This window comes from Watersipora subatra, chromosome 3, assembly GCF_963576615.1.
Source record: "Watersipora subatra chromosome 3, tzWatSuba1.1, whole genome shotgun sequence".
Lineage (NCBI taxonomy): Eukaryota > Metazoa > Bryozoa > Gymnolaemata > Cheilostomatida > Watersiporidae > Watersipora > Watersipora subatra.
Genome location: NC_088710.1, coordinates 26,474,456 through 26,500,837, shown reverse-complemented (window position 1 = coordinate 26,500,837; position 26,382 = coordinate 26,474,456). Strand labels below are relative to the sequence as shown.

At 35.7% G+C, this 26,382-nt stretch overlaps 1 protein-coding gene and 1 non-coding gene across 3 annotated transcripts in view; one reads left to right on the top strand and one right to left on the bottom strand.

Moving 5' to 3' along the window:
- LOC137389876 (uncharacterized) overlaps positions 1-25,169 on the bottom strand; it is a 28,525-nt gene extending 3,356 nt beyond the window's left edge. The window contains exons 1-7 of one of the 2 annotated variants that reach the window (XM_068076025.1): positions 25,113-25,169; positions 22,709-22,854; positions 19,576-19,638; positions 8,001-8,111; positions 7,601-7,731; positions 5,721-5,839; positions 1,674-1,824 (exon numbers count right to left, since the gene is read on the bottom strand). In XM_068076025.1, coding sequence (XP_067932126.1) covers positions 1,674-1,824; positions 5,721-5,839; positions 7,601-7,669 — 339 coding nt within the window. In that variant the 5' untranslated portion in view covers positions 7,670-7,731; positions 8,001-8,111; positions 19,576-19,638; positions 22,709-22,854; positions 25,113-25,169. Of the gene's footprint in view, positions 1-1,673; positions 1,825-5,720; positions 5,840-7,600; positions 7,732-7,917; positions 8,112-19,575; positions 19,639-22,708; positions 22,855-25,112 lie in introns of those variants that run through there. The other variant, XM_068076026.1, reaches the window with a different exon arrangement.
- On the top strand, positions 8,608-8,664 carry LOC137392319 (small nucleolar RNA SNORD78). The gene has a single exon (XR_010978223.1). It is a non-coding gene; the product is annotated as a small nucleolar RNA SNORD78 (small nucleolar RNA).
- Positions 25,170-26,382: the final 1,213 nt, after the last annotated feature.

Genomic DNA, 26,382 nt, shown 5'->3' with positions numbered 1-26,382 from the left:
TGCAACTCATATCCTACCCTTTCAACTCATATCATACCTTTGCAACTCATACCATACCCTTTCAACCCATACCATACCCTTTCAACTCATATCATACCCTTGCAACTCATATCATACCCTTGCAACTCATACCATACCCTTTCAACCCCTACCATACCCTTGCAACTCAGATCATTCCCTTGCAACTCATATCATACCCTTGCAACTCATACCAAACCCTTTCAACCCCTACCATACCCTTGCAACTCAGATCATACCCTTGCAACTCATATCATACCCTTGCACCTCCTATCATACCCTTGCAACTCATATCATACTGCTTCAACTCATAACATACCCTTGCAACTCATATCATACCCTTGCAACTCATATCATACCCTTGCAACTCATATCATACCCTTGCAACTCATATCATACCTTTGCAACTCATATCATACCATTGTAACTCATATCATACTTTTGCAACTCATATCATACCCTTGCAACTCAAATCATACTCTTACAGCTCATACCCCACCCACACAACCCAGCAGCAAATAACAGTCCAAGAATCAATGATTTGCAGCAAAGAAGGGTCTACCATATGTCATTCGAACGCTACCTTTAATAGAACCCCACTATAGGAGAAAGGTTAAAAATAGAGCATCATCTTTAAATAGAGCGCTACCTCTATTTGACTACTACTTTGAAGTTTGGTGATCTTCACAAACCCATAGTAGAAAGTCATCAGTAAAAAATGTCCACAAGATCACATCAATAGAGTGACACCAACAACAATTAACTATTTTGTTTTTGCTGTAATGCATGATTTTAGTAAAGGTGTATCTGAGAAGATCAATTATCACAATCATCAGAGCTGCACTCTGATTCGAAATCATTAAGGTCTAAATCTGAGACACTGTTTCAAATTCATCCATAATGTGGTTTATAATATGACCTGAAGATTTTAAAGCATTTTGATGAATGATGAGAATACTCTTCACGAACACTGTAATTGTAGCCATTGTTATGGCGTATTCTAACATTAAAACAATAAAAACATTTAAATTTTTTTAATTTTATGTCCAGTTGCTAACTCTAAATCTTTAGTATTTTCTTTAAAACTTTGAAAGCACCATGAAAAATAATTAATAACTGTATCCGGCTTATATTTTTGTACTTAAAGCAGTTCCTTGTTTAACTCAGTCTGGAACTTGGACGTTTATGGTTTAGCAAAAATGCTGACGCCGATGGGATTAATGTCACTCCGCCTAAAGGAATGTGCAAAATATAGGTTACATTAACATCACTTCACCTGTAGAGGGGTTAAACTGGTCTTCCTAAAATTCTGACTAGCTAGTCGAAAAATACATCACCACCCTCTAATTGAACATCACCTGGAATAAATCGCCACTATAAAATAATGGTTGCAAAATAAAGAGCCACGGCGTTCAAATAGAGGTTTTACAGTATCTTAAAAAAGCTGCAGTTCAATTCCTACCCCTAATATTTAGACCTGTAATCAGTATCCATCAAAACATTGACTTCAGCAACTATATCTCAGAATTGCTTGGTACTAATGACCAGAACTATTCTAAATGCTAAGAAACACACTCCGTGTTACAGGTTGTTGCTAATGAAAATTACTAACACTTATAGATGACATTAATAATTAATCTAATACCAACACCCACCCTAACCGTGGAAGTGTGAGCTAGAAGAGCTCCCTCACAGTGGAGAGTACATAGTGATTCATTTGATCTGTTTCTACCCTCTTCCTCCAGAACATTCACATCCCATGTGAGCAGCTTGCAGCTGCCTTTATTCTGCGTGATCAGCAGGCGACTATAAAAACACCAGGATAGCAGATTGAACATTAGAACTGTTTAGGTCTGGCCCATGGTCAGGTGACTGAGCTTTGGTATGGTGTCAGAATTAAACATGACTCTAGAGATGCTGATGACTGTGCCGAGCACTTACCATAAATCCCCATATATAAGCTGACTATAAAAAAACAGCCCTGAAAGAGGGAACTTATAAGAATTTGCAGATGAGCCGATCATATAAATCGTAACACGCCGTAGGTACCTATCAAAGCATAAAAGTTGCGGAAATTGACTTTTGTAAGGCTTAGTACAAAATGTTTTTGATTGGTGAGTAGTGGCATAATTAGCCTATCGTGCCATCGCTTAATTGAAAGGAAACAATCATCTTTTTGCATTTAGCCAATGAAAAACATGTTTGCTTCTCACGTTGACCTTAGTTTCACTTTTCAAAAACACATTTTTATATCTATTTGTTCTTCGTGATGATCAGAAGCATTACAGCTATATAGGTTTCACAAACTGTAGATTAATAGACTTCTGATGATCATATATTGGGCAATAGTAGTAGCGACAGTGAGTATTTATTTTAACAGTAATAATAATGCCATAGGCTACTAACCTATAGTAATAGCGGTAACTCGTGTAACTCGGATATGCTCAACTTGTCAACCATAGTAGTATGAAGAGAACATGAACGTGTCTAAACTCATTCTGTAGCACATTTTTTACCTTTTTATGACATCAGATGATGTAAAATTTTATGCTAATTAATTTGGTCAAATGTTATGACGACTTATATGCTCCAATGTCAAATATTTGCTTTTTCCGAATAGTTAATTTTCTCAGTAAAATATTTATTTGATAGCGAAAGTGTTAATGATAGTGGTAATTATTATTGAAGAAGCAGTGTAAGACATTATTTTCCTTTCATGGGTAAATCAGACAATTCTCTGGTAAGATCTGTACTAGTGATACTATTCATGCAATGCTAGCGATTATGTGTATGACCAACCATGAATGTTATTGTCATCATAGCCTACTATTACCAAACAAGTGCTACTTCGCGCGGCTGCGCATATTACCCGCTCTTACCGTGATAACAAAAGCTAGACAGAATAAGGCTACATGCACCGGTTCCATTGTATTTATTTTTCAATTAGCCTGCACAAGAGGCTTTTCTTGAAGTGCCATCTTTACTGTATAAAACAAACTGCAAGTAAAAGGCTACTAGCCATGCGCTTAGCGTTGTTCAAGTTTTAATTGTTGAAATTAAGTTAACATAATGTGATTTGCTTTGCTTTCAATCAGAGTTATGCACGTATCAGCTACACCCATAAGTTTGGTAAAAAAACATTTTGCATTCTAGAATCTGCATATATCCTGGGATATACGGTAGAATATTTTTGATTTTTTGAGCCAGCTCTGCTCTTATGGAAGTGTGATAATTTTAGATGGTGTCTACCCAAAGGAGCAGCGTTCAGTACCTTACATATATGTAGGATAATATGGTAATTTTATACTAGTGAGTTCACTATTGTTAATGTACATGTATTTTATTCCTTGATTGTATCAGTCATAGACAAAAACATATAAAAGAGTTGCTTTAGGTAATTCTAGCAAATTTTGGATGTGAAAAATATCTTTCCTGGCCCATCTATGATGCACACTGGTTTATTCAAAAAAGTTAGATTTGTCAGCCAACTCCTTTAGGTGTTATGATTATAGATGAGACAAAATTAATTAATAAAGCTAAATGCTACAATCACTCAACAAATATTAGATTACTTTAACTATGAAACTTTAATAACAGTCTTTTGTTCAAAGCCAATTTTGACGATGCCACAAAATTTATTTTCCAAATGTTTCGCTACACACAGCCGAGGATAAAACTGAGCCGCTAACGTTCGTTAACAGGAAGCAACCTCATTAAATGAGTTTTGTAAAATTTAAGTTTGTTTTTTCATATAAAATAAGATTTTAGGCTAGACGATCTTTTGATAAGTCTTTACAATGATGGTTAAATTACACTTCAATTTTTAAGTTAATCATCTGGTCCTGATTAAAAACTTTTCTATAAAAAAGAAACATTTAAAACATATTTTCATATGGGGTAAGCATCTAAGAACTATTTGGAGTCAAATGTCTTTTAATTTTATCAGCTAGCGAAATGACTAAATAGGTTACATTTTACCAGAAGCTAGTTACTGTTACAGCTATGTTTAACATCAAATTTAGTCATAGCAGAATGCAGTTGCACTCAAACAAGTCAAACTATTAATAAGGAATTTTAACTGTAGTTTAGATGGTTATTAAATGTAGGAAGCACATTTGTCCTGCATCTATTTAAACTAATTATTCACGGAAGTGATGTACATGTAGGTATGTCAATTAAAATTTGATCTGTTTTATTTGATTTTCAGGATCGCAAATGAACATTTTATAAGATTTAGAAATGTGTTAGAAAACTTGAGCATGAGGTTTAGATAATTTGGTGCAGTGAATCGCTTGATAAGCCGTAAAATAAAATGCAGCGTCTGAAAGTGGTCAAAAACAAACTTAATCTGGCACTATAGCAAAAGATCTGACCAAATATCTAGCAGCAAAAGAGATTAAAATGTTTCAAAGTATGTGTATTTGTAAACTAGTATGATTCAGGCAGAAGGAAAATTCTCAGATCTCCATAGAAATAAAACAATGTTAAATAAAGTTACACACTGTGGGTGTACTGCAGCATGTAAGTTACACACTATGGGTGTACTGCAGCATGTAAGTTACACACTGTGGGTGTACTGCAGCATGTAAGTTTTGAGATCTAGGTAGAGACAAATACTGGACATTATAAAGTGTTGTTTGGCTTTCAGGTTCATCAGGTGATATACATGTAGAAACCTATCAGAAAAGTGCAAATACTGTAAATTCATACCCTACGGTCATCTGGTGGTATGTTATATGACTAGGACATTTTAACTCTTTAAAGTCGGCATGAATTTTTTAAAGAAATTTTAAAAGCCGACATGGCCATATATAATATTTCATAACGCGAACAGAATTTCCTTTCTAACGATACATTAAATAGCTAACTTTACAACTTTTTCCATTCTACAAAATTGGGAAAAAATGGTTGAAAGGAATAATTTCCAAATCGCACCTAAAGTGCAGGAAATTATTGGTATAAGAACAAAAGTGTAGTGTGACACATGTTTTGTGACCTCTGACCTCTCGTGTTAGCCATGTACATCATAGTGAGCACTGAATCCTTGTCATAATAGTAGCTTTATTATTTTGCACTGCAGAGGAAAAGTTTTCATCGAGCACAACGCGCAGCTATAACTAGGATTGTAGAAGTTGTGCGATCAATACTCTTTTGTATTCATTGAAGATTAGAGTGGGAGGTTCTTTGAAAGTTTGTACAAATAAAAACGTCGACTTGGGCTATTTCTAGGCTATTTAAAAATTCATTTTCAGAGCTAATACTTTCTGAGGAGTTTCCGAAACCAAAAGTGTTTGTCAAATATGGTAATTGGGTAAGGTTAACTAGACAGTCAGATTAGTTGATCAAAAACTTTGCTAAAATGCTTTTGACTGATTAAAACAGAATCATAAACTTCTGGAAATTTTACATAGCAAAGTACATGTTTATGGTGTTAACCATTTCATAGCAGTGAGAACAATTAAACAGGATACATGGCTTTAGAAATTTCTGATTACCAATTTTGGAAAAATAAAAAAACTCATTTTAGCGATATAGGGTTTCAAATAGGTTGTATCTTGTAGAGAATTTTGTGGAGACGCGGCTAAAAAAATTATATAGCTACTATTAGTGGTTGTCATGCAACAAGCAAATGAACTGCGCAATGTCAGAAAGTCAGCTTGCCTACTTTGAAGAGTTAAGACTAAACAAAAATTGAATGATACCTTGCTGGAACATAGTATACAAGGCCAAGGGAGGAAGAGAATGTCTGTGCATATTCACAATTTCCAGAAAGCAAGGAGACGACGTGGAGGCTTTTCTCATAGGCAACCAGCAGCAAGTCCTGTGCAAACATAGGAACTCTAATTAATGCTCAGTCAGCGATCCATCCCATGCCAGCCAGCTTGCCAGACACAACCAAAGGAATTAAGTATAATAACACAGGTACCAACGGTTGAGCAAGCTTGGTGTAGAACAACAGAGAAACTGATGGAACAATAAATCTTCCCTAGACAACTTATGTACACCATGGAATTGTCCTGACTACTGCTCTACCAGTTTCTGCTCAAGAGTAGGTTACACCTTCCAAAAGGGTTTTTATTGAGATTATGCTATAAACATGTTTTGGACAATTAGATTCCAGTCATGAGCAAAATAAATAGAAAAGCTTTGTAACAGAACTAATTTCAAATTACTCATCAGATAAGTCAAAACTTGTTCCTACATTCCAGTTAGTTCTTATCGTGAAAAAGTAACACTATCATGTTTTAAACATATATGGCTCACATCAACAATTAGACTAGAAGAATGCTGAGATGTTCCCATGTGACATATCAACACTGAACTTTCATACAATAAATATTGTATGAGGCTTGAAGGCTTGACGTAAATCACACATAGAGACATATACATAGAACGGAGCTTGCGCTCGCAGTAAACAAAAACAAACTCAATTATTTACAAAAATAAAATTGGGATTTCCATGTGCGTGTAACAGGAAATAGCAAGTGTAAGAGCAAGAAACAAACCAATCAGGGTGTTAAGGTCTGGCCACCCGTAACGAATTATTCGTTCATTCTGACTAAATTCACGAAATGAACAGAATTGTCTGAGCTGTGCATGAACACCGAATTCGTCGACAAAACGCTTTTAATTGGCTAAACACTTTTTTAGCGAGCACGACTCTAGAAACTTTTGCAATTAGCACAGTCCGAAACACGTGTAACGACACACAATAAAAGTACCAGCACAATTCAACATAGCACATACGATGCAACTGCTTAAATTGCGTTATTTTTTGTTAGCGACCGCGATTCTAGCAGCTTTTGCAATTTATATAGTCCGACGCAAATAACGTGACACACAAAAAATATTACGATAATTTGTCATAGTAAATACGATGCATCTAACTTGATTGCACCAAAGATGACAGCACTTTCTACCTAGGGACTTTGTTGCTAAAAATAAATAATTATTATTAAAAGAGAAACTATTTGTAACCATGCTGTCCAAACAATAAAGAACCAACAATAGCGCAATTAAGGCAGCTGCATCATAAGTACTATGTTGAATTGCGCTGATACTTTCATTGTGTGCTGTGGTACGGGTCTTGGACTATACCAATTGCAAATACTGCTAGAATCGTGCTCGCTAAAATAAAAAAATGTTTAGCCAATTAAAAGTGTTTCGTTGACGAATTCGGTGAGCATGCACAGCTCAGATAATTCTGTGATACTTGGCCAAATAAATCTGTGAATTTCGTGAATTCGGTCAAATTAACGAATAATTTGTGACATGTGGCCAGACCTTTACTCTGTTTGAACAGGCCTGCTGCTACTACACTCAATGGTAATATGTCAGCAATATAATCACCAACTGGGCCAATCACTTCCACCTGCGAGTGGTCCAGAGAATCTATTCTAATTTGAACCAATGTGTTGCGGATTAGCTTATTAACCTACCAAATGTAGCCAGCAGGTTCTCTTCATTTGTTTACCTCACTATATAATTTACTTTACAAAAAGGTGACCTTGTTAAGTGAGGGTCACACGCAACTAATTCAGCCAATAACAAAGCACTAAAATGAAGGTAAAAACTGACTTACGCCATGCAGCTTCAAGAGGCAGTTTACAGGAGAATATGAGAGGAAGGCAGGATAGTCAGTTGGTTCCATCCTGTGATTAATTTTACATACTAACACTTCTCCTGATAACGTGCTGACTGCAAACTTATCCTCTAAAAACAATTCAGAATAAATACAGTCGAGTGCAAAGAGTATCAAATGAATATGAATTAGAGACAAGAGTGAGGCAAGAATATGGATGATTTGATAGAATAGAAAGTATAAAGCAGGAACAGCACCAGAGAAAGCTTATCAATGAAAAACAAATATCTGTAAAATGCTCAACTCCATTGCTTTACCTGCATGTTTGTGTTTTCAAACAAGCCTACATAATCTGGAGAGCGGAGGAAGATGGTGTAAAACAAAAGTGTGTAACAAACACCTGATAGTCTGGTAGCAGAACAGAAGAGTGACTTCTCATCAGGTCGAGCTAGAAGATCTACATGCTGTAGTGTAAGTCTACCATTGGTATCCCATCGCTTATCATATATGTCTATAAAAACAAACAGTCACTAACCGTCATTGCTTCAAATACAGCTGATAAGAATATGTACATTATGAACAGTATCAACTATCAACATTATTACGCTAGTAGTAAATATTAATCATTTATCAGTAGTTCAACTCCTTCACTACCACAAGCAGCCCAGTACAACTCGGCAAAATGTTTGCGTAGGGCTAAGAGCCGCATGGTGCGACTTTAGTAGGCTTCGTACGAAACCTTTCTGATTAGTGAGTAGTTGATTAAACAGACTATCGTATCCGTACTTAAACCGATTTAAACAAATATCGGCATGCGTTAGGCCAATAGAAAATATGTTTTCAACCCATCCCAGGCGTAGTTTCATTTTGCAAAAACTTTATTCTCCCTTGCAATCTTTTGCTTACAAAGGTTTCAAAAACTAGGTTTAAAGGCTTTCTGTGATTTTTATTGAACGATAACACTGCTGGGAGTAATTTTATTTTAGAAGTAATAATAATGCTGTAAGCTGTAATAATGTTGGTCAATTGTCTGACCTGAATGTGATCATGGTTTTATTGAAAATAGTCGAAAAAGTGACGAAGCTCATTCTGCAACAGTGGAATAGTTGTGGAATCTTTATGGCATAACCTGATGTAAAATTTCATACTGATCAATTTGGTTTCAAAACATTTTTATAGACTGTGTGGCTTGAAAGTGATGAAAATTTACTTGATGCCATAATTAGTCATGTCCCTGTCAAGAAATCAACTTGGTGGCAAAATAATTAATGATGGCTACAATCTTTATATATATATTCCTCAAAGTTTGTCGTCTGTTTTATGTCATCCGTTTTCGGTATGTCGGGCTTTAACTATTATTAAAATCTTGGAATAAAGATTCTAAGATTAGAGATTTAAAGATTCCCTCCCCTTCACCAGTCCGACCCCGTACCAATTAGGCCACAGATATGGTTCTGTTAGCTAGCTGACATATGTCGCTATATGAGAACTAATACTTTAACGGTTTTGCGGTTTTGCGCACTACGCAAGGTGATTGCGTAATGCCACGGAGGCAAATAGCTCTCATTAGTAAGCTTACTTAAATCTCCCATTGGCAACATGCCAGGCTAATAGCAAGTGGTAGGCAACTCTCATTACCTCTCATTATTTACGAGCGGATTTTTAATACCCGGGCAACGCCGGGAAGCCCAGCTAGTATAAAGTAAAGAAATCAACTTGGTAGCAAAATAATTAAGAATGGTCACAATACGTGGAATGCACTGTATAATAGATGGAATATAAGTATATAATCCATCTCATAGGAACACTGAGAGCACCAACTACTGTTATAAGTATATAATCCATTTGATAGAAACACTGAGAGCACCACCGACTGTTATAAGTATATAATCCATCTCATAGAAACACTGAGAGCACCACCTACTGTTAAAAGTATATAATCCATATCATAGAAACACTGAGAGCACCACCTACTATATAAGTATATAATCCATATCATAGAAACACTGAGAGCACCACCTACTGTTATAAGTATATAATCCATCTCATAGAAACACTGAGAGCACCACCTACTGTTATAAGTATATAATCCATCTCATAGAAACACTGAGAGCACCACCTACTGTTATAAGTATATAATCCATCTGATAGAAACACTGAGAGCACCACCTACTGTTATAAGTATATAATCCATCTCATAGAAACACTGAGAGCACCACCTACTGTTATAATGATATAATCCATCTCATAGAAACACTGCGAGCACCACCTACATTTATAAGTAATGATCTATCTCATAGTAACACTGAGAGCACCACTTACTGTTATAAGTATATAATCCATCTGATAGAAACACTGAGAGCACCACCTACTGTTATAAGTATATAATCCATCTGATAGAAACACTGAGAGCACCACCTACTGTTATAAGTATATAATCCATATCATAGGAACACTGAGAGCACCACCTACTGTTATAAGTATATGATCCATCTGATAGAAACACTGAGAGCATCACCTACTGTTATAAGTATATAATCCATCTGATAGAAACACTGAAAGCATCACCTACTGTTATAAGTATAAAATCCATCTCATAGAAACACTGAGAGCACCACTTACTGTTATAAGTATATAATTCATCTGATAGAAACACTGAGAGCACCACCTACTATATAAGTATATAATCCATATCATAGAAACACTGAGAGCACCACCTACTGTTATAAGTATATAATTCATCTGATAGAAACACTGAGAGCACCACCTACTATATAATTATATAATCCATATCATAGAATCACTGAGAGCACCACCTACTGTTATAAGTATATAATCCATCTCATAAAAACACTGAGAGCATCACCTACTGTTATAAGTATATAATCCATCTCATAAAAAACACTGAGAGCACCACCAACTGCTATAAGTATATAATCCATCTGATAGAAACACTGAGAGCAACACCTACTGTTATAAGTATATAATCCATCTCATAGAAATACTGAGCACCACCTACTGTTATAAGTATATAATCCATCTCATAGAAACACTGAGATCACCACCTAATGTTATAAGTATATAGACCATCTCATAGAAACACTGAGAGTACCACCTACAGTTATAAGTATATAATCCATCTGATAGAAACACTGAGAGCATCACCTACTGTTATAAGTATATAATCCATCTCATAAAAAACACTGAGAGCACCACCAACTGCTATAAGTATATAATCCATCTGATAGAAACACTGAGAGCATCGCTTAATGTTATAAGTATATAATCCATATCATAGAAACACTGAGAGCAACACCTACTGTTATAAGTATATAATCCATCTCATAGAAACACTGAGAGCACCACCTAATGTTATAAGTATATAATCCATCTCATAGAAACACTGAGAGCACCACCTAATGTTATAAGTATATAATCCATCTCATAGAAACACTGAGAGTACCACCTACAGTTAGAAGTATATAATCCATCTGATAGAAACACTGAGAGCATCACCTACTGTTATAAGTATATAATCCATCTCATAAAAAACACTGAGAGCACCACCAACTGCTATAAGTATATAATCCAACTGATACAAACACTGAGAGCATCGCTTAATGTTATAAGTATATAATCCATATCATAGAAACACTGAAACAACACCTACTGTTATAAGTATATAATCCATCTCATAGAAATACTGAGAGCACCACCTGATGTTATAAGTATATAATCCAACTAATAGAAACACTGAGAGCACCACCTAATGTTATAAGTATATAATCCATCTCATATAAACACTGAGAGCACCACCTACTGTTATAAGTATATAATCTATCTGATAGAAACACTGAGAGCACCACCTACTGTTATAAGTATATAATCTATCTGATAGAAACACTGAGAGCACCACTTACTGTTATAAGTATATAATCCATCTCATAGAAACACTGAGAGCACCACCTACTGTTATAAGTATATAATCCATCTCACAGAAACACTGAGAGCACCACCTACAGTTATAAGTATATAATCTATCTGATAGAAACACTGAGAGCACCACTTACTGTTATAAGTATATAATCCATCTCATAGAAACACTGAGAGCACCACCTACTGTTATAAGTATATAATCCATCTCATAGAAACACTGAGAGCACAACCTACAGTTATAAGTATATAATCCATCTGATAGAAACACTGAGAGCACCACCTACAGTTATAAGGACATAATCCATCTCATGGAAACACTGAGAGCACCACCTACTGTTATAAGAATATAATCCATCCCATAGAAACACTGAGAGCACCACCTACTGTTATAAGTATATAATCCATCTGATAGAAACACTGGGAGCACCACCTGCAGTTATAAGTATATAATCCATCTGATAGAAACACTGAGAGCACCACCTAATGTTATAAGTATATAATCCATCTGATAGAAACACTGACAACACCACATACTGTTATAAGTATATAATCCATCTGATAGAAACACTGAGAGCACCAGCTAATGTTATAAGTATATAATCCATCTGATAGAAACACTGACAACACCACATACTGTTATAAGTATATAATCCATCTCATAGAAACACTGAGAGCACCACCTACTGTTATAAGTATATAATCCATCTCATAGAAACACTGAGAGCACCACCTACTGTTATAAGTATATAATCTATCTCATAGAAACACTGAGAGCACCACCTACTGTTAGAAGTATATAATCCATATCATAGAAACACTGAGAGCACCACCTACTGTTATAAGTATATAATCCATCTCATAGAAACACTGAGAGCATCACCTACTGTTATAAGTATATAATCCATCTCATAAAAAACACTGAGAGCACCACCAACTGCTATAAGTATAAAATCCATCTCATAGAAACACTGAGAGCACCACTTACTGTTATAAGTATATAATTCATCTGATAGAAACACTGAGAGCACCACCTACTATATAAGTATATAATCCATATCATAGAAACACTGAGAGCACCACCTACTGTTATAAGTATATAATTCATCTGATAGAAACACTGAGAGCACCACCTACTATATAATTATATAATCCATATCATAGAATCACTGAGAGCACCACCTACTGTTATAAGTATATAATCCATATCATAGAATCACTGAGAGCACCACCTACTGTTATAAGTATATAATCCATCTCATAGAAACACTGAGAGCATCACCTACTGTTATAAGTATATAATCCATCTCATAAAAAACACTGAGAGCACCACCAACTGCTATAAGTATATAATCCATCTGATAGAAACACTGAGAGCAACACCTACTGTTATAAGTATATAATCCATCTCATAGAAACACTGAGCACCACCTACTGTTATAAGTATATAATACATCTCATAGAAACACTGAGATCACCACCTAATGTTATAAGTATATAGTCCATCTCATAGAAACACTGAGAGTACCACCTACAGTTATAAGTATATAATCCATCTGATAGAAACACTGAGAGCATCACCTACTGTTATAAGTATATAATCCATCTCATGAAAAACACTGAGAGCACCACCAACTGCTATAAGTATATAATCCATCTGATAGAAACACTGAGAGCATCGCTTAATGTTATAAGTATATAATCCATATCATAGAAACACTGAGAGCAACACCTACTGTTATAAGTATATAATCCATCTCATAGAAACACTGAGAGCACCACCTAATGTTATAAGTATATAATCCATCTCATAGAAACACTGAGAGCACCACCTAATGTTATAAGTATATAATCCATCTCATAGAAACACTGAGAGTGCCATCTACAGTTATAAGTATATAATCCATCTGATAGAAACACTGAGAGCATCACCTACTGTTATAAGTATATAATCCATCTCATAAAAAACACTGAGAGCACCACCAACTGCTATAAGTATATAATCCAACTGATACAAACACTGAGAGCATCGCTTAATGTTATAAGTATATAATCCATATCATAGAAACACTGAGAGCAACACCTACTGTTATAAGTATATAATCCATCTCATAGAAACACTGAGAGCACCACCTGATGTTGTAAGTATATAATCCAACTAATAGAAACACTGAGAGCACCACCTAATGTTATAAGTATATAATCCATCTCATATAAACACTGAGAGCACCACCTACTGTTATAAGTATATAATCTATCTGATAGAAACACTGAGAGCACCACCTACTGTTATAAGTATATAATCTATCTGATAGAAACACTGAGAGCACCACTTACTGTTATAAGTATATAATCCATCTCATAGAAACACTGAGAGCACCACCTACTGTTATAAGTATATAATCCATCTCATAGAAACACTGAGAGCACCACCTACAGTTATAAGTATATAATCTATCTGATAGAAACACTGAGAGCACCACCTACTGTTATAAGTATATAATCCATCTCATAGAAACACTGAGAGCACCACCTACTGTTATAAGTATATAATCCATCTCATAGAAACACTGAGAGCACCACCTACAGTTATAAGTATATAATCCATCTGATAGAAACACTGAGAGCACCACCTACAGTTATAAGGACATAATCCATCTCATGGAAACACTGAGAGCACCACCTACTGTTATAAGAATATAATCCATCTGATAAAAACACTGAGAGCACCACCTCCTGTTATAAGTATATAATCCATCTCATAGAAACACTGAGAGCACCACCTACTGTTATAAGGATATAATCTATCTCATAGAAACACTGAGAGCACCACCTACAGTTATAAGTAATAATCCATCTCATAGAAACACTGAGAGCACCACCTACTGTTATAAGTATATAATCCTTCTCATAGAAACACTGAGAGCACCAACTACTGTTATAAGGATATAATCCATCTCATAGAAACACTGAGAGCACCACCTACAGTTATAAGTAATAATCTATCTCATAGTAACACTGAGAGCACCACTTACTGTTATAAGTATATAATCCATCTCATAGAAACACTGAGAGCACCACCTACAGTTATAAGTATACAATCTATCTCATAGTAACACTGAGAGCACCACTTACTGTTATAAGTATATAATCCATCTGATAGAAACACTGAGAGCACCACCTACTGTTATAAGTATATAATCCATCTGATAGAAACACTGAGAGCACCACCTACTGTTATAAGGATATAATCCATCTCATAGAAACACTGAGAGCACCACCTACATTTATAAGTAATAATCTATCTCATAGTAACACTGAGAGCACCACCTACTGTTATAAGTATATAATCCATCTCATAGAAACACTGAGAGCACCACCTACTGTTAAAAGTATATAATCCATATCATAGAAGCACTGAGAGCACCACCTACTATATAAGTACATAATCCATATCATAGAAACACTGAGAACACCACCTACTGTTATAAGTATATAATCCATCTCATAGAAACACTGAGAGCACCACCTACTGTTATAAGTATATAATCCATCTCATAGAAACACTGAGAGCACCACCTACTGTTATAAGTATATAATCCATCTGATAGAAACACTGAGAGCACCACCTACTGTTATAAGAATATAATCCATCTCATAGAAACACTGAGAGCACCACCTACTGTTATAATGATATAATCCATCTGATAGAAACACTGAGAGCACCACCTACATTTATAAGTAATAATCTATCTCATAGTAACACTGAGAGCACCACTTACTGTTATAAGTATATAATCCATCTGATAGAAACACTGAGAGCACCACCTACTGTTATAAGTATATAATCTATCTCATAGTAACACTGAGAGCACCACCTACTGTTATAAGTATATAATCCATCTCATAGAAACACTGAGAGCACCACCTACTATATAAGTACATAATCCATATCATAGAAACACTGAGAACACCACCTACTGTTATAAGTATATAATCCATATGATAGAAACACTGAGAGCACCAGCTACATTTATAAGTAATAATCTATCTCATAGTAACACTGAGAGCACCACCTACTGTTATAAGTATATAATCCATCTCATAGAAACACTGAGAGCACCACCTACTGTTAAAAGTATATAATCCATATCATAGAAACACTGAGAGCACCACCTACTATATAAGTACATAATCCATATCATAGAAACACTGAGAACACCACCTACTGTTATAAGTATATAATCCATCTCATAGAAACACTGAGAGCACCACCTACTGTTATAAGTATATAATCCATCTCATAGAAACACTGAGAGCACCACCTACTGTTATAAGTATATAATCCATCTGATAGAAACACTGAGAGCACCACCTACTGTTATAAGAATATAATCCATCTCATAGAAACACTGAGAGCACCACCTACTGTTATAATGATATAATCCATCTGATAGAAACACTGAGAGCACCACCTACATTTATAAGTAATAATCTATCTCATAGTAACACTGAGAGCACCACTTACTGTTATAAGTATATAATCCATCTGATAGAAACACTGAGAGCACCACCTACTGTTATAAGTATATAATCCATCTGATAGAAACACTGAGAGCACCACCTACTGTTATAAGTATATAATCCATCTCATAGAAACACTGAGAGCACCACCTACATTTATAAGTAATAATCTATCTCATAGTAACACTGAGAGCACCACTCACTGTTATAAGTATATAATCCATCTGATAGAAACACTGAGAGCACCACCTACTGTTATAAGTATATAATCCATATCATAGGAACACTGAGAGCACCACCTACTGTTATAAGTATATAATCCATCTGATTGAAACACTGAGAGCATCACCTAATGTTATAAGTATATAATCCATCTCATAGAAACACTGAGAGCACCACCTACTGTTATAAGTATATAATCCATCTCATAGAAACACTGAGAGCACCACCTACTGTTATAAGTATATAATCCATCTGATAAAAACACTGAGAGCACCACCTCCTGTTATAATTATATAAGCCATCTCATAGAAACACTGAGAGCACCACCTACTGTTATAAGTATATAATCCATCTCATAGAAACACTGAGAGGACCACCAACTGCTATAAATATATAATCCATCTGATAGAAACACTGAGAGCACCATCTACTGTTATAAGTATATAATCCTTCTCATATAAACACTGAGAGCATCACCTACTGTTATAAGTATATAATCCATCTCATAGAAACACTGAGAGCACCACCTAATGTTATAAGTATATAACCCATCTCATAGAAACACTGAGAACACCACCTACTGTTATAAGTATATAATCCATCTCATAGAAACACTGAGAGCACCACCTAATGTTATAAGTATATAATCTATCACATAGAAACACTGAGAGCACCACCTAATGTTATAAGTATATAATCCATCTCATAGAAACACTGAGAGCACCACCTACAGTTATAAGTATATAAGCCATCTCATAGAAACACTGAGAGCACCACCTACTGTTATAAGTATATAATCCATCTGATAGAAACACTGAGAGCACCACCTACTGTTATAAGTATATAATCCATCTGATAGAAACACTGAGAGCACCACCTACTGTTATAAGTATATAATCCATATCATAGGAACACTTAGAGCACCAACTACTGTTATAAGTATATAATCCATCTCATAGAAACACTGAGAGCACCACCTACTGTTATAAGTATATAATCCTTCTCATAGAAACACTGAGAGCATCACCTACTGTTATAAGTATATAACCCATCTCATAGAAACACTGAGAGCACCACCTACTGTTATAAGTATATAATCCATCTGATAGAAACACTGAGAGCACCACCTACTGTTATAAGTATATAATCCATCTGATAGAAACACTGAGAGCACCACCTACTGTTATAAGAATATAATCCATATCATAGGAACACTGAGAGCACCAACTACTGTTATAAGTATATAATCCATTTGATAGAAACACTGAGAGCACCAGCTACTGTTATAAGTATATAATCCATCTCATAGAAACACTGAGAGCACCACCAACTGCTATAAATATATAATCCATCTGATAGAAACACTGAGAGCACCATCTACTGTTATAAGTATATAATCCATCTCATAGAAACACTGAGAACACCACCTACTGTTATAAGTATATAATCCATATCATAGAAACACTGAGAGCACCACCTAATGTTATAAGTATATAACCCATATCATAGAAACACTGAGAGCACCACCTACTGTTATAAGTATATAATTCATCTCATAGAAACACTGAGAGCACCACCTACTGTTATAAGTATATAATCCACCTCATAGAAACACTGAGAGCACCAGCTAATGTACAAGGAATCAATCGCTTGTGATCAATAAACTATCATAAAGTCTTCACTGCAGAAAACAAGGGCAAAAACAAGTGGATGGATTTGACCAACCAGAGCTTGATAAATGGAATACTACTGTACATAAAATGAGTGCAATTAGCATCTCATTAGTACCTTATATTTAGAAAATGCACTTGAAAACTGCACATCACAAATCTTTCACTGTTTTTTATTAAAAAGAAATGATTAATGATAAAAGTTAAAGTCGACTAGGAAACAAGTGAGTTTCTACAATGAACTAATTCTTCTTGATGTATGATAATGTATTTATAAAGAGAAAGGAGAGTAGTTAGTGTTAAGCGATAATGATCCAATATGATGAAGACTTGACCTTTGACTCATTATGATAAAGACTTGACCTCAGACTCGTTATCATAAAACTTGACCTTAGACTCAATATCATAAAAACTTGACCTTAGACTCATTATCATAAAGACTTGACCTTAGACTCATTATCATAAAGACTTGACTCTAGAATCATTATCATAAAGACTTGACCTAAGACTCCTTATCATAAAGACTTGACCTTAGACTCATTATCATAAAGACTTGACCTCAGACTCATTATGATAAAGACTGGACCTTTGATTCATTATCGTAGACTTGACCTTACACTCATTATGATAAAGACTGGACCTTTGATTCATTATCATAAAGACTTGACCTTAGACTCATTATCATAAAGACTTGACTTTAGACTCACAATCATAAAAACTTGACCTTAGACTCATCACCATAAAGACTTGACCTTAGATTCATTATCATAAAGACTTGACCTTGGACTCATTATCATAAAGACTTGACCTTACACTCATTATGATAAAGACTTGACCTCAGACTCATTATCGTAAAGACTTCACCTTAGACTCATTATCATAAAGACTTGACCATAGACTCCTCATGATAAAGACTTGACCTCAGACTCATTATCGTAAAGACTTGACCATAAACTCATTATAATAAAGACTGGACCTTTGATTCATTATCGTAAAGACTTGACCTTACACTCATTATGATAAAGACTTGACCTTTGACTCATTATGATAAAGACTTGACCTTAGACTCATTATGATAAAGACTTGACCTTAGACTCATTATGATAAAGACTTGACCTAAGACTCATTATCATAAAGCGTTGACCTCAGACTCATTATGATAAAGACTTGACCTCAGACTCAATATCATAAAGACTTGACCTTAGACTCAATATCATAAAGACCTGACCTTAGACTCATTATCGTAAAGACTTGACCTTAGACTCCTTATGATAAAGACTTGACTTTAGACTCACAATCATAAAAAACTTGACCTTAGACTCATTATCATACACTTGACCTTGGACTCATTATCATAAAGACTTGACCTTACACTCATTATGATAAAGACTTGACCTTGGATTCATTATCATAAAGACTTGACCTTGGACTCATTATCATAACGACGCGCCCTCATATTGTATTACCTTTTTGAAAAAACATTTTGATAGAAAGTAGAAACAGGGAATATAAAGGCAAAAGGAAGTACGAAATGTTTAAGCCATCTGCCACCCAGATGGCAACATTTGGAGGCAATAAACCGGTTATGCTGGTAACACAGTGCATAACAAGTCATACGGTACTCACCTACAGCATGGCCAGAGATGCACACAACATGTTCAGAAGATTCCAGAAGCTTCACAACATCATCTATACATAATGGAAAACCACTCATTAGTGATAGCAGAATAGGACACAATATCCATTACACACAACACACAAGTGCTTCATACCGCATTGGAATGCATAAGAAAAGTTTACAGTTCAAAAATGGTTGCAACTAAGACAACAATGCAGAGAGTAACAACCTCGGTTAACCTTCGAACAAAGACAGCTAGCAGAGGTAGAGAAAGCAGCAGTGCTGGCAATGTATAGAGAACAACTTGGCAATGAATTATAATGCACTCAGTCCTTGAGTGTACCACTGGTTTACCACCGGTACTGAGATATACCGCTTCATCACTGATTGTACCAGTAATCAATTGATACAATATTATTGAACTAATGAAGTCAGAAGTACCATTTTATCACTATTGGAACGTGTCAGTACCACTTTATCATTGATACAAACAGTGATGAAGTGGTACATCTCAGTACCGCTTTACCACTGATTGTACCAGTGATGAAGTGGTACATTTCAGTACCACTTTATCATTGATACAATCAGTGATGAGGTGGTACATCTCAGCACCACCTCATCACTGATTGTACCAGTGGTAAAGTGGTACTGACATATACCACTTCATCACTGATTGTATCAATGATAAAGTGGTACTGACATGTACCACTAGTGATAAAGTTCTGACTTCATTAGTTCATTTTAGTTTTGATCGTTTAGTTTGCCGAATTATGATGATAATTACCCCGGCAGTCTAGCGTACCATGAAAGATCATCAATAAATAGTATTCTGGTCAACCTGCGTCTATATTACTTCTGTTCACTTTTTCTGTGATAAAGCACAAACAATACTTTGAAACCTTTCTTCTTTAGTGGCGGTCAAATAGAGGTGCCATTCAAATAGAGGTTTGATGGCAATTATATACATAATTATTTTGCAACGGCAGAAGATGGTCGATTAGCGGAAGTGTTAGAGTGTCCATCGACTACACAGCAAGTTATTAGTTCGATTACTACAGAAAGCATTATTTTATAGTAACATTTAACCCTGGCTTCCAGCAGACAGACTGACACAGCTCTTATTACCCTACAGGATGAATTTATTCGCAGAGTTATATTTCGCGAAAATTGTCTTTTCATGCATATTCGCGGATGAATTTATTCGCGGCTGAAAACTGCCACTCTCTAGGAAAAGTTAAGTCTATTGCAGCTAGTAATAGAGTTATTCCTACGCATGCGCACATCGCGTGTTCCGGTTTATATTTAGCTTACAGCCGCGAGGCGATCATGCTAAGCTACGGTAAACAATTTCTGCTGCGTCCGGAGGTTTTCACAAATATTCATCGCTTTGGAGGCCTTTGACAAGCCAACAACTTGTGGTAAGTAATGAGTTTTTTACATTTACTAAATTAGTTGAATTTTACTTTGGTTCTTCGGTAAAACGCAATACTTATTTTCTCCATCCCTACCGCTTCATTATTTGTTCATGCGAGAGTGAGATTTTTCATCCTACACCGAAGAACAATGATTGCAAGGGTGGTAAATGTCATTTTTAGAAGATCACCAATCATTCATTTCAGGTCACTTCAACCATGAGGTTGAAGTGACCGAAGCTACTTACGAGAAGAATATATCTGTTTTTAAAAAAGGAACAAAAACGCCTTTACGAGCACAAATTTTTGGTCAACCGGCAGAACTTTGCAATAGCAAGCCACGAGGAGAGTTCTGATGATAACTTCCTTACCAGCCATGTAGTAGCGAGAGAATCGGCTTCAACACCTACTCAAGACGGTGACAGCGACAGAGCTGCTATTACCAAAATAACTAGTCAGAAAGCACCATTACACGCTAGTATTCACATATCAAGAGTACCAGTTTAATTTTATTGCTAGACAACCGCCATATGGACTAAACTGTTTGTATTTACTCCATTCATCGTTTGTAAAAATTTATTTGTATTTGAAATATTTTATTTGCACACTCAAGTTTGTAATAAATTATAATATATCTATATATGAAATAAAATATATAATTTAATCATGTTTGCTGCAGCGATATCAAGGAGTTGTAGTCGATGAAGGGGTTGACTGGCTGCTTCTCTGCCAATATTCCTGCCTTGATGAATATTACTACTTGTCTCTAGTTTTCGTAATCGGAGTAGGTTGTTTCATTCTCAATCTGCAGTAAACACAAAAAAGAAAAAAATATTAACGAGTGTTAAGGAAGTACAAAAACAATAGCTGAAGTATTTAATGAAAGCGATCAGTTTTTAAACAGAAGAATTAACTAATGCAGTTGATTATGAAAAAACGTATCTGCACTGCAAATCAAATACATACCATAATGTCCAGATCAGAATCATGATCGTCCTCGACTTCGGTATTAGAGATTGATGGAGTTGATTTTAATGTAAAAAGACCAGGAGAGCTTTTTTGCTATGCTGAAGCCATGCCGAATAACTTGAAAAACGTGAAAAACCTTGAATAATTTTGTAAAGTTTGACGCAATGGCAATAAAGCTCGAAGCCTGGCGATGATTTTAAAGAAGTTTTGGAACTCGGCTACGTTTAGTACTTCTGCCCATCGGCTATTTTCGCGATGACGCCATTCTGCATATCTTGTGACAACCTCGAATAATTTTGTAAATAAATGTGATGCATTGGCAATGATGTTAGCTCAAAGCTCGGGCAATAATTTTAAAAATGTTTTGGAACTCAATTACGTTTAGTATTTATATTAAAACTAGGCTAGCGACTAGTTTTCAATTTGATGCAGTAGTTATTCTCTCTTGTGATTAAAAATAGAACTAATTATTTTACGGAATTTAATAATTCGCGTGATTGACTGTTCGCGAAATCGCGAATTTTTATGACCGACGAATATTTTCATCCTGTAGGGTATTGTAAAAAAGATTAGAATGTGATATCCAATAGAGTGGTCTTATATTCATCTTCTAGAATATTCTAGAATGCTGCTGTCCTTTATGTGAGGCTGTGCAAGCCAAAAGTTATGTTAAAATGACTAAAAACTGGACAAGAATGAAAATCATACAACTTGTAACTTCATTTATGATTCAGCAGTGGGTAAGATGACTTGGGCTAACCTCTAGCATTAGTTCTACCAATATCTTGAGTCGAGAAGGGCTCTTAAAGCTGGTGGGAACTCATCTGACAGAGCTGCAGCTTTGAGTGCCCAAACAATAGAGTTATAACATTAGGAAACTCTAGACAAGGTATGTGCAACATCAGCCTGTAATACATATGATGATTCAACTAAAGTTACTACTGCCTCAGAATGTCCTTGGGGCAGGGAGTACCACATAATAGTTCATAGAAAAGTAACAGATGAATTAATAATAACACAAAGATAAACCGATTTGCAAAGGAATCAGAAAGCGTGGAAGACTGTCTTAAACATAGGAATTTGTAGCATGAACAAAATATAATGTCTATGAATGACAATCAGGACAGTCGTAAAGTAAGTAATCTATCCTACTTTATGGCTTCAAGTTTGGCGGTTTTGCTGAATCATTGTTTTTCCATGACCTTGATTTGGATACGCATACACTGCAACGCACTGTTTTTTCTCCCTAAGGCATGAAAATGGCGGTGCCACAGCAATGAGCTGGTTGATGTCGTCAATAAAAATAAAATTCCAGTGACAGCTGAAATCGAATTTAACTATTGAATGCGATTTGACAATCTCACAATTTTACAGAGATTTTTTTATAAGCCATTTTCGTCATTTTGCTATCCGGATGCTGATTGGCTCAAATTATTTAGCATTTACTTAATTTCTTTGATTTTCACTACACTCATATTTCGAAGTTGCATTCTCATTTGTCACTAGAGAATATCGTTACTACATATAACATACTATAGATGTATGCCACAGGTAAACAGTTACACATATAGTGATTTCAAAAGGTCAGAAATCTGTTTATGTTCCGAAGTATTACAACTATGGTTGGTACGTCAAAAGAATCTATTTTCTATTTCATGGAAATTTCGATTTCACGGGTGGGTCAGTAACTTAATCTTGCAAAGCAGGAGGGATTACTGTACTCTGTGTACTTATTACTGTGTCAATACAAGTGCAGATGAAATACAAAGGAGTTTTTAAAGTAAATGTATCTATAAACTAGTTATAGTTAGAAGTTGAACAGGGACTCTAAAGACCCATGCACACTATCACTCAAATCAATGTTTAGCCACATGATGGACTGCAATGATTAGCTGTTTTGACATCATCACCAATGATAAGGTGTACCCACACACTAAAGCAATTAGCTGTAGGTGACCGCTAACCAACAACCAATAGAAGTTGTGAAATTGCATTCCTGATATCAGGAGGGGGCACTTTTTCATCTTTTTAATTATCTGATTATGTAATTCATCACCAGCCAGTTCTTCGCCATGCATGGGAATATGAATTGACACCAATCTTCACAACTGTTGGAATTGGATCCGATGTGGTTAACAAGCAACCAATCAAGGTGCTAACAGCTGCATCGTGTCAAAGTTGGTGTCAAAGTTAAGATAGCAAAGTCAAGATACCAAAGTTGGTATCATCGGTGTCAAAGTTCAACCTGTTGAAAGTCCATCGCGTCATCACTAGCAATGATTACGTTGGCCACTCATGGCAAAATGATGCCATAGCAGCCCATCGTTGCATAGCTAATTGCTGAATTGAGTGATAGCGTGCACAGGCCTTGTGGTTAGCATTGGGATGGGAGCAGACCACAAATAAACATTTCAATACCTTCATTTACTCTCAGCCTGTCAAAGATCAAACAAGGATAATATCAAAAAATACTCAGGACGCGGGCCCGGCAGACACTTGAAACATGAACAGGAGACACTTGAGGTATCACCAGGTATCGTCATGGAACACTCAAGGTATTGTCATGTAAAACTCAAGGTATCACTAGGTAACACTCAAAGCATCACCAGGCAACACTCAAGGTATTGTCAAGTAAAACTCAGGGTAATGCGAGGAGATACTCTCGAGTGATTATTATATTAACGGTACCGGACAGAACTTTTAAAGTCTGACTGTATAATTACTTTGTTTTCTAGATTCATGTAAAATTTAGTTTGTTTAAGGAATCAAATTTTTTTTGTCTTAACATATAAACAGACATCTTTACTTTATTTAAAAAATCTAAAAATTATTGCTAATAGCTGTCGCTAAACAAGCTGGAAAAACCTAAAAATGGCTATGCTTAGTTTTGTATATGCAAAAGGTAATGGCTGCTGATCGCGCAAACTAAATATCACCTGCATAAAAAAGTTAGTTTTGGTATAAAAATTGGCCGAGTAGCTTTAGAGATTTATTTCGCTGACAGAAATCAAATAAATATATCATGTCAATTATTAGATAATCATGGATCCAATAAGGACAATAACTGAAAGCTTAAAAGCGCCAAGTAGAGGCAAATGTGAGTGCAATAAGCTAGACTTGTTTGACGAACACAAGCCATCATTTAAAAGGTGTCATACACTAACCTCACAGATATATCATCACTCAACATGAAACACTTCAGCATCTCTCTACTTTCCAAGTCCCAGATGTGTAGTGGTGATTAAGAAATGTTCAACAAACAGCATATAAGTAGCAACAAACAAAAAGATTACGAGAGTCCCAAAGCAAAGGATACAGAAAGTTATAATGTCATGAGTATTAGACGAATATTTTCTATTTTCAAACCAATATTGTTGATGTTGACTACTAAAGGTGATGCAACAGAAAATACAAGGCTAAAGGTGATGCCACAAAGAATACAAGGGTAAAGGTGATGCCACAAAGAATACAAGGGTAAAGGTGATGCCACAGAGAATACAAGGGTAATGGTGATGCCACAGAAAATATAAGGCTAAAGGTGATGCCACAGAGAATACAAGAGTAAAGGTGATGCCACAGAGAATACAAGGCTAAAGGTGATGCCACAGAGAATACAAGGGTGAAGGTGATGCCACAGAGAATATAAGGGTAATGGTGATGCCACAGAGAATACAAGGGTAAAGGTGATGCCACAGAGAATACAAGGCTAAAGGTGATGCCACAGAGAATACAAGGGTAAAGGGAAGGGAGGGTATTTGAAGGAAGGGAGGGTATTTGAAGGAAAGGGAAAGTATTTAAAGGGAAGGAAGGGTATTTAAAGAGAAGGGAGGGTATCTAAAGAGAAGGGAGGGTATTTAATGGGAAGGGAGGGTATTTAAAGGGAAGGGAGGGTATTTAAAGGGAAGGGCGGGTATTTAAAGAAAAGGGAAAGTATTTAAAGGGAAGGAAGGGTATTTAAAGAGAAGGGAGGGTATTTAAAGAGAAGGGAGGGTATTTAATGGGAAGGGAGGGTATTTAAAGGGAAGGGAGGGTATTTAAAGGGAAGGGCGGGTATTTAAAGAAAAGGGAAAGTATTTAAAGGGAAGGAAGGGTATTTAAAGAGAAGGGAGGGTATTTAAAGAGAAGGGAGGGTATTTCAAGGGAAGGGAAAGTATTTAAAGGAAAGGAAGGGTATTTAAAGAGAAGGGAGGGTATTTAAAGAGAAGGGAGGGTATTTAAAGAGAAGGGAGGGTATTTAAAGAGAAGGGAGGGTATTTAATGGGAAGGGAGGGTATTTAAAGGGAAGGGAGGGTATTTAAAGGGAAGGGCGGGTATTTAAAGAAAAGGGAAAGTATTTAAAGGGAAGGAAGGGTATTTAAAGAGAAGGGAGGGTATTTAAAGAGAAGGGAGGGTATTTAATGGGAAGGGAGGGTATTTAAAGGGAAGGGAGGGTAT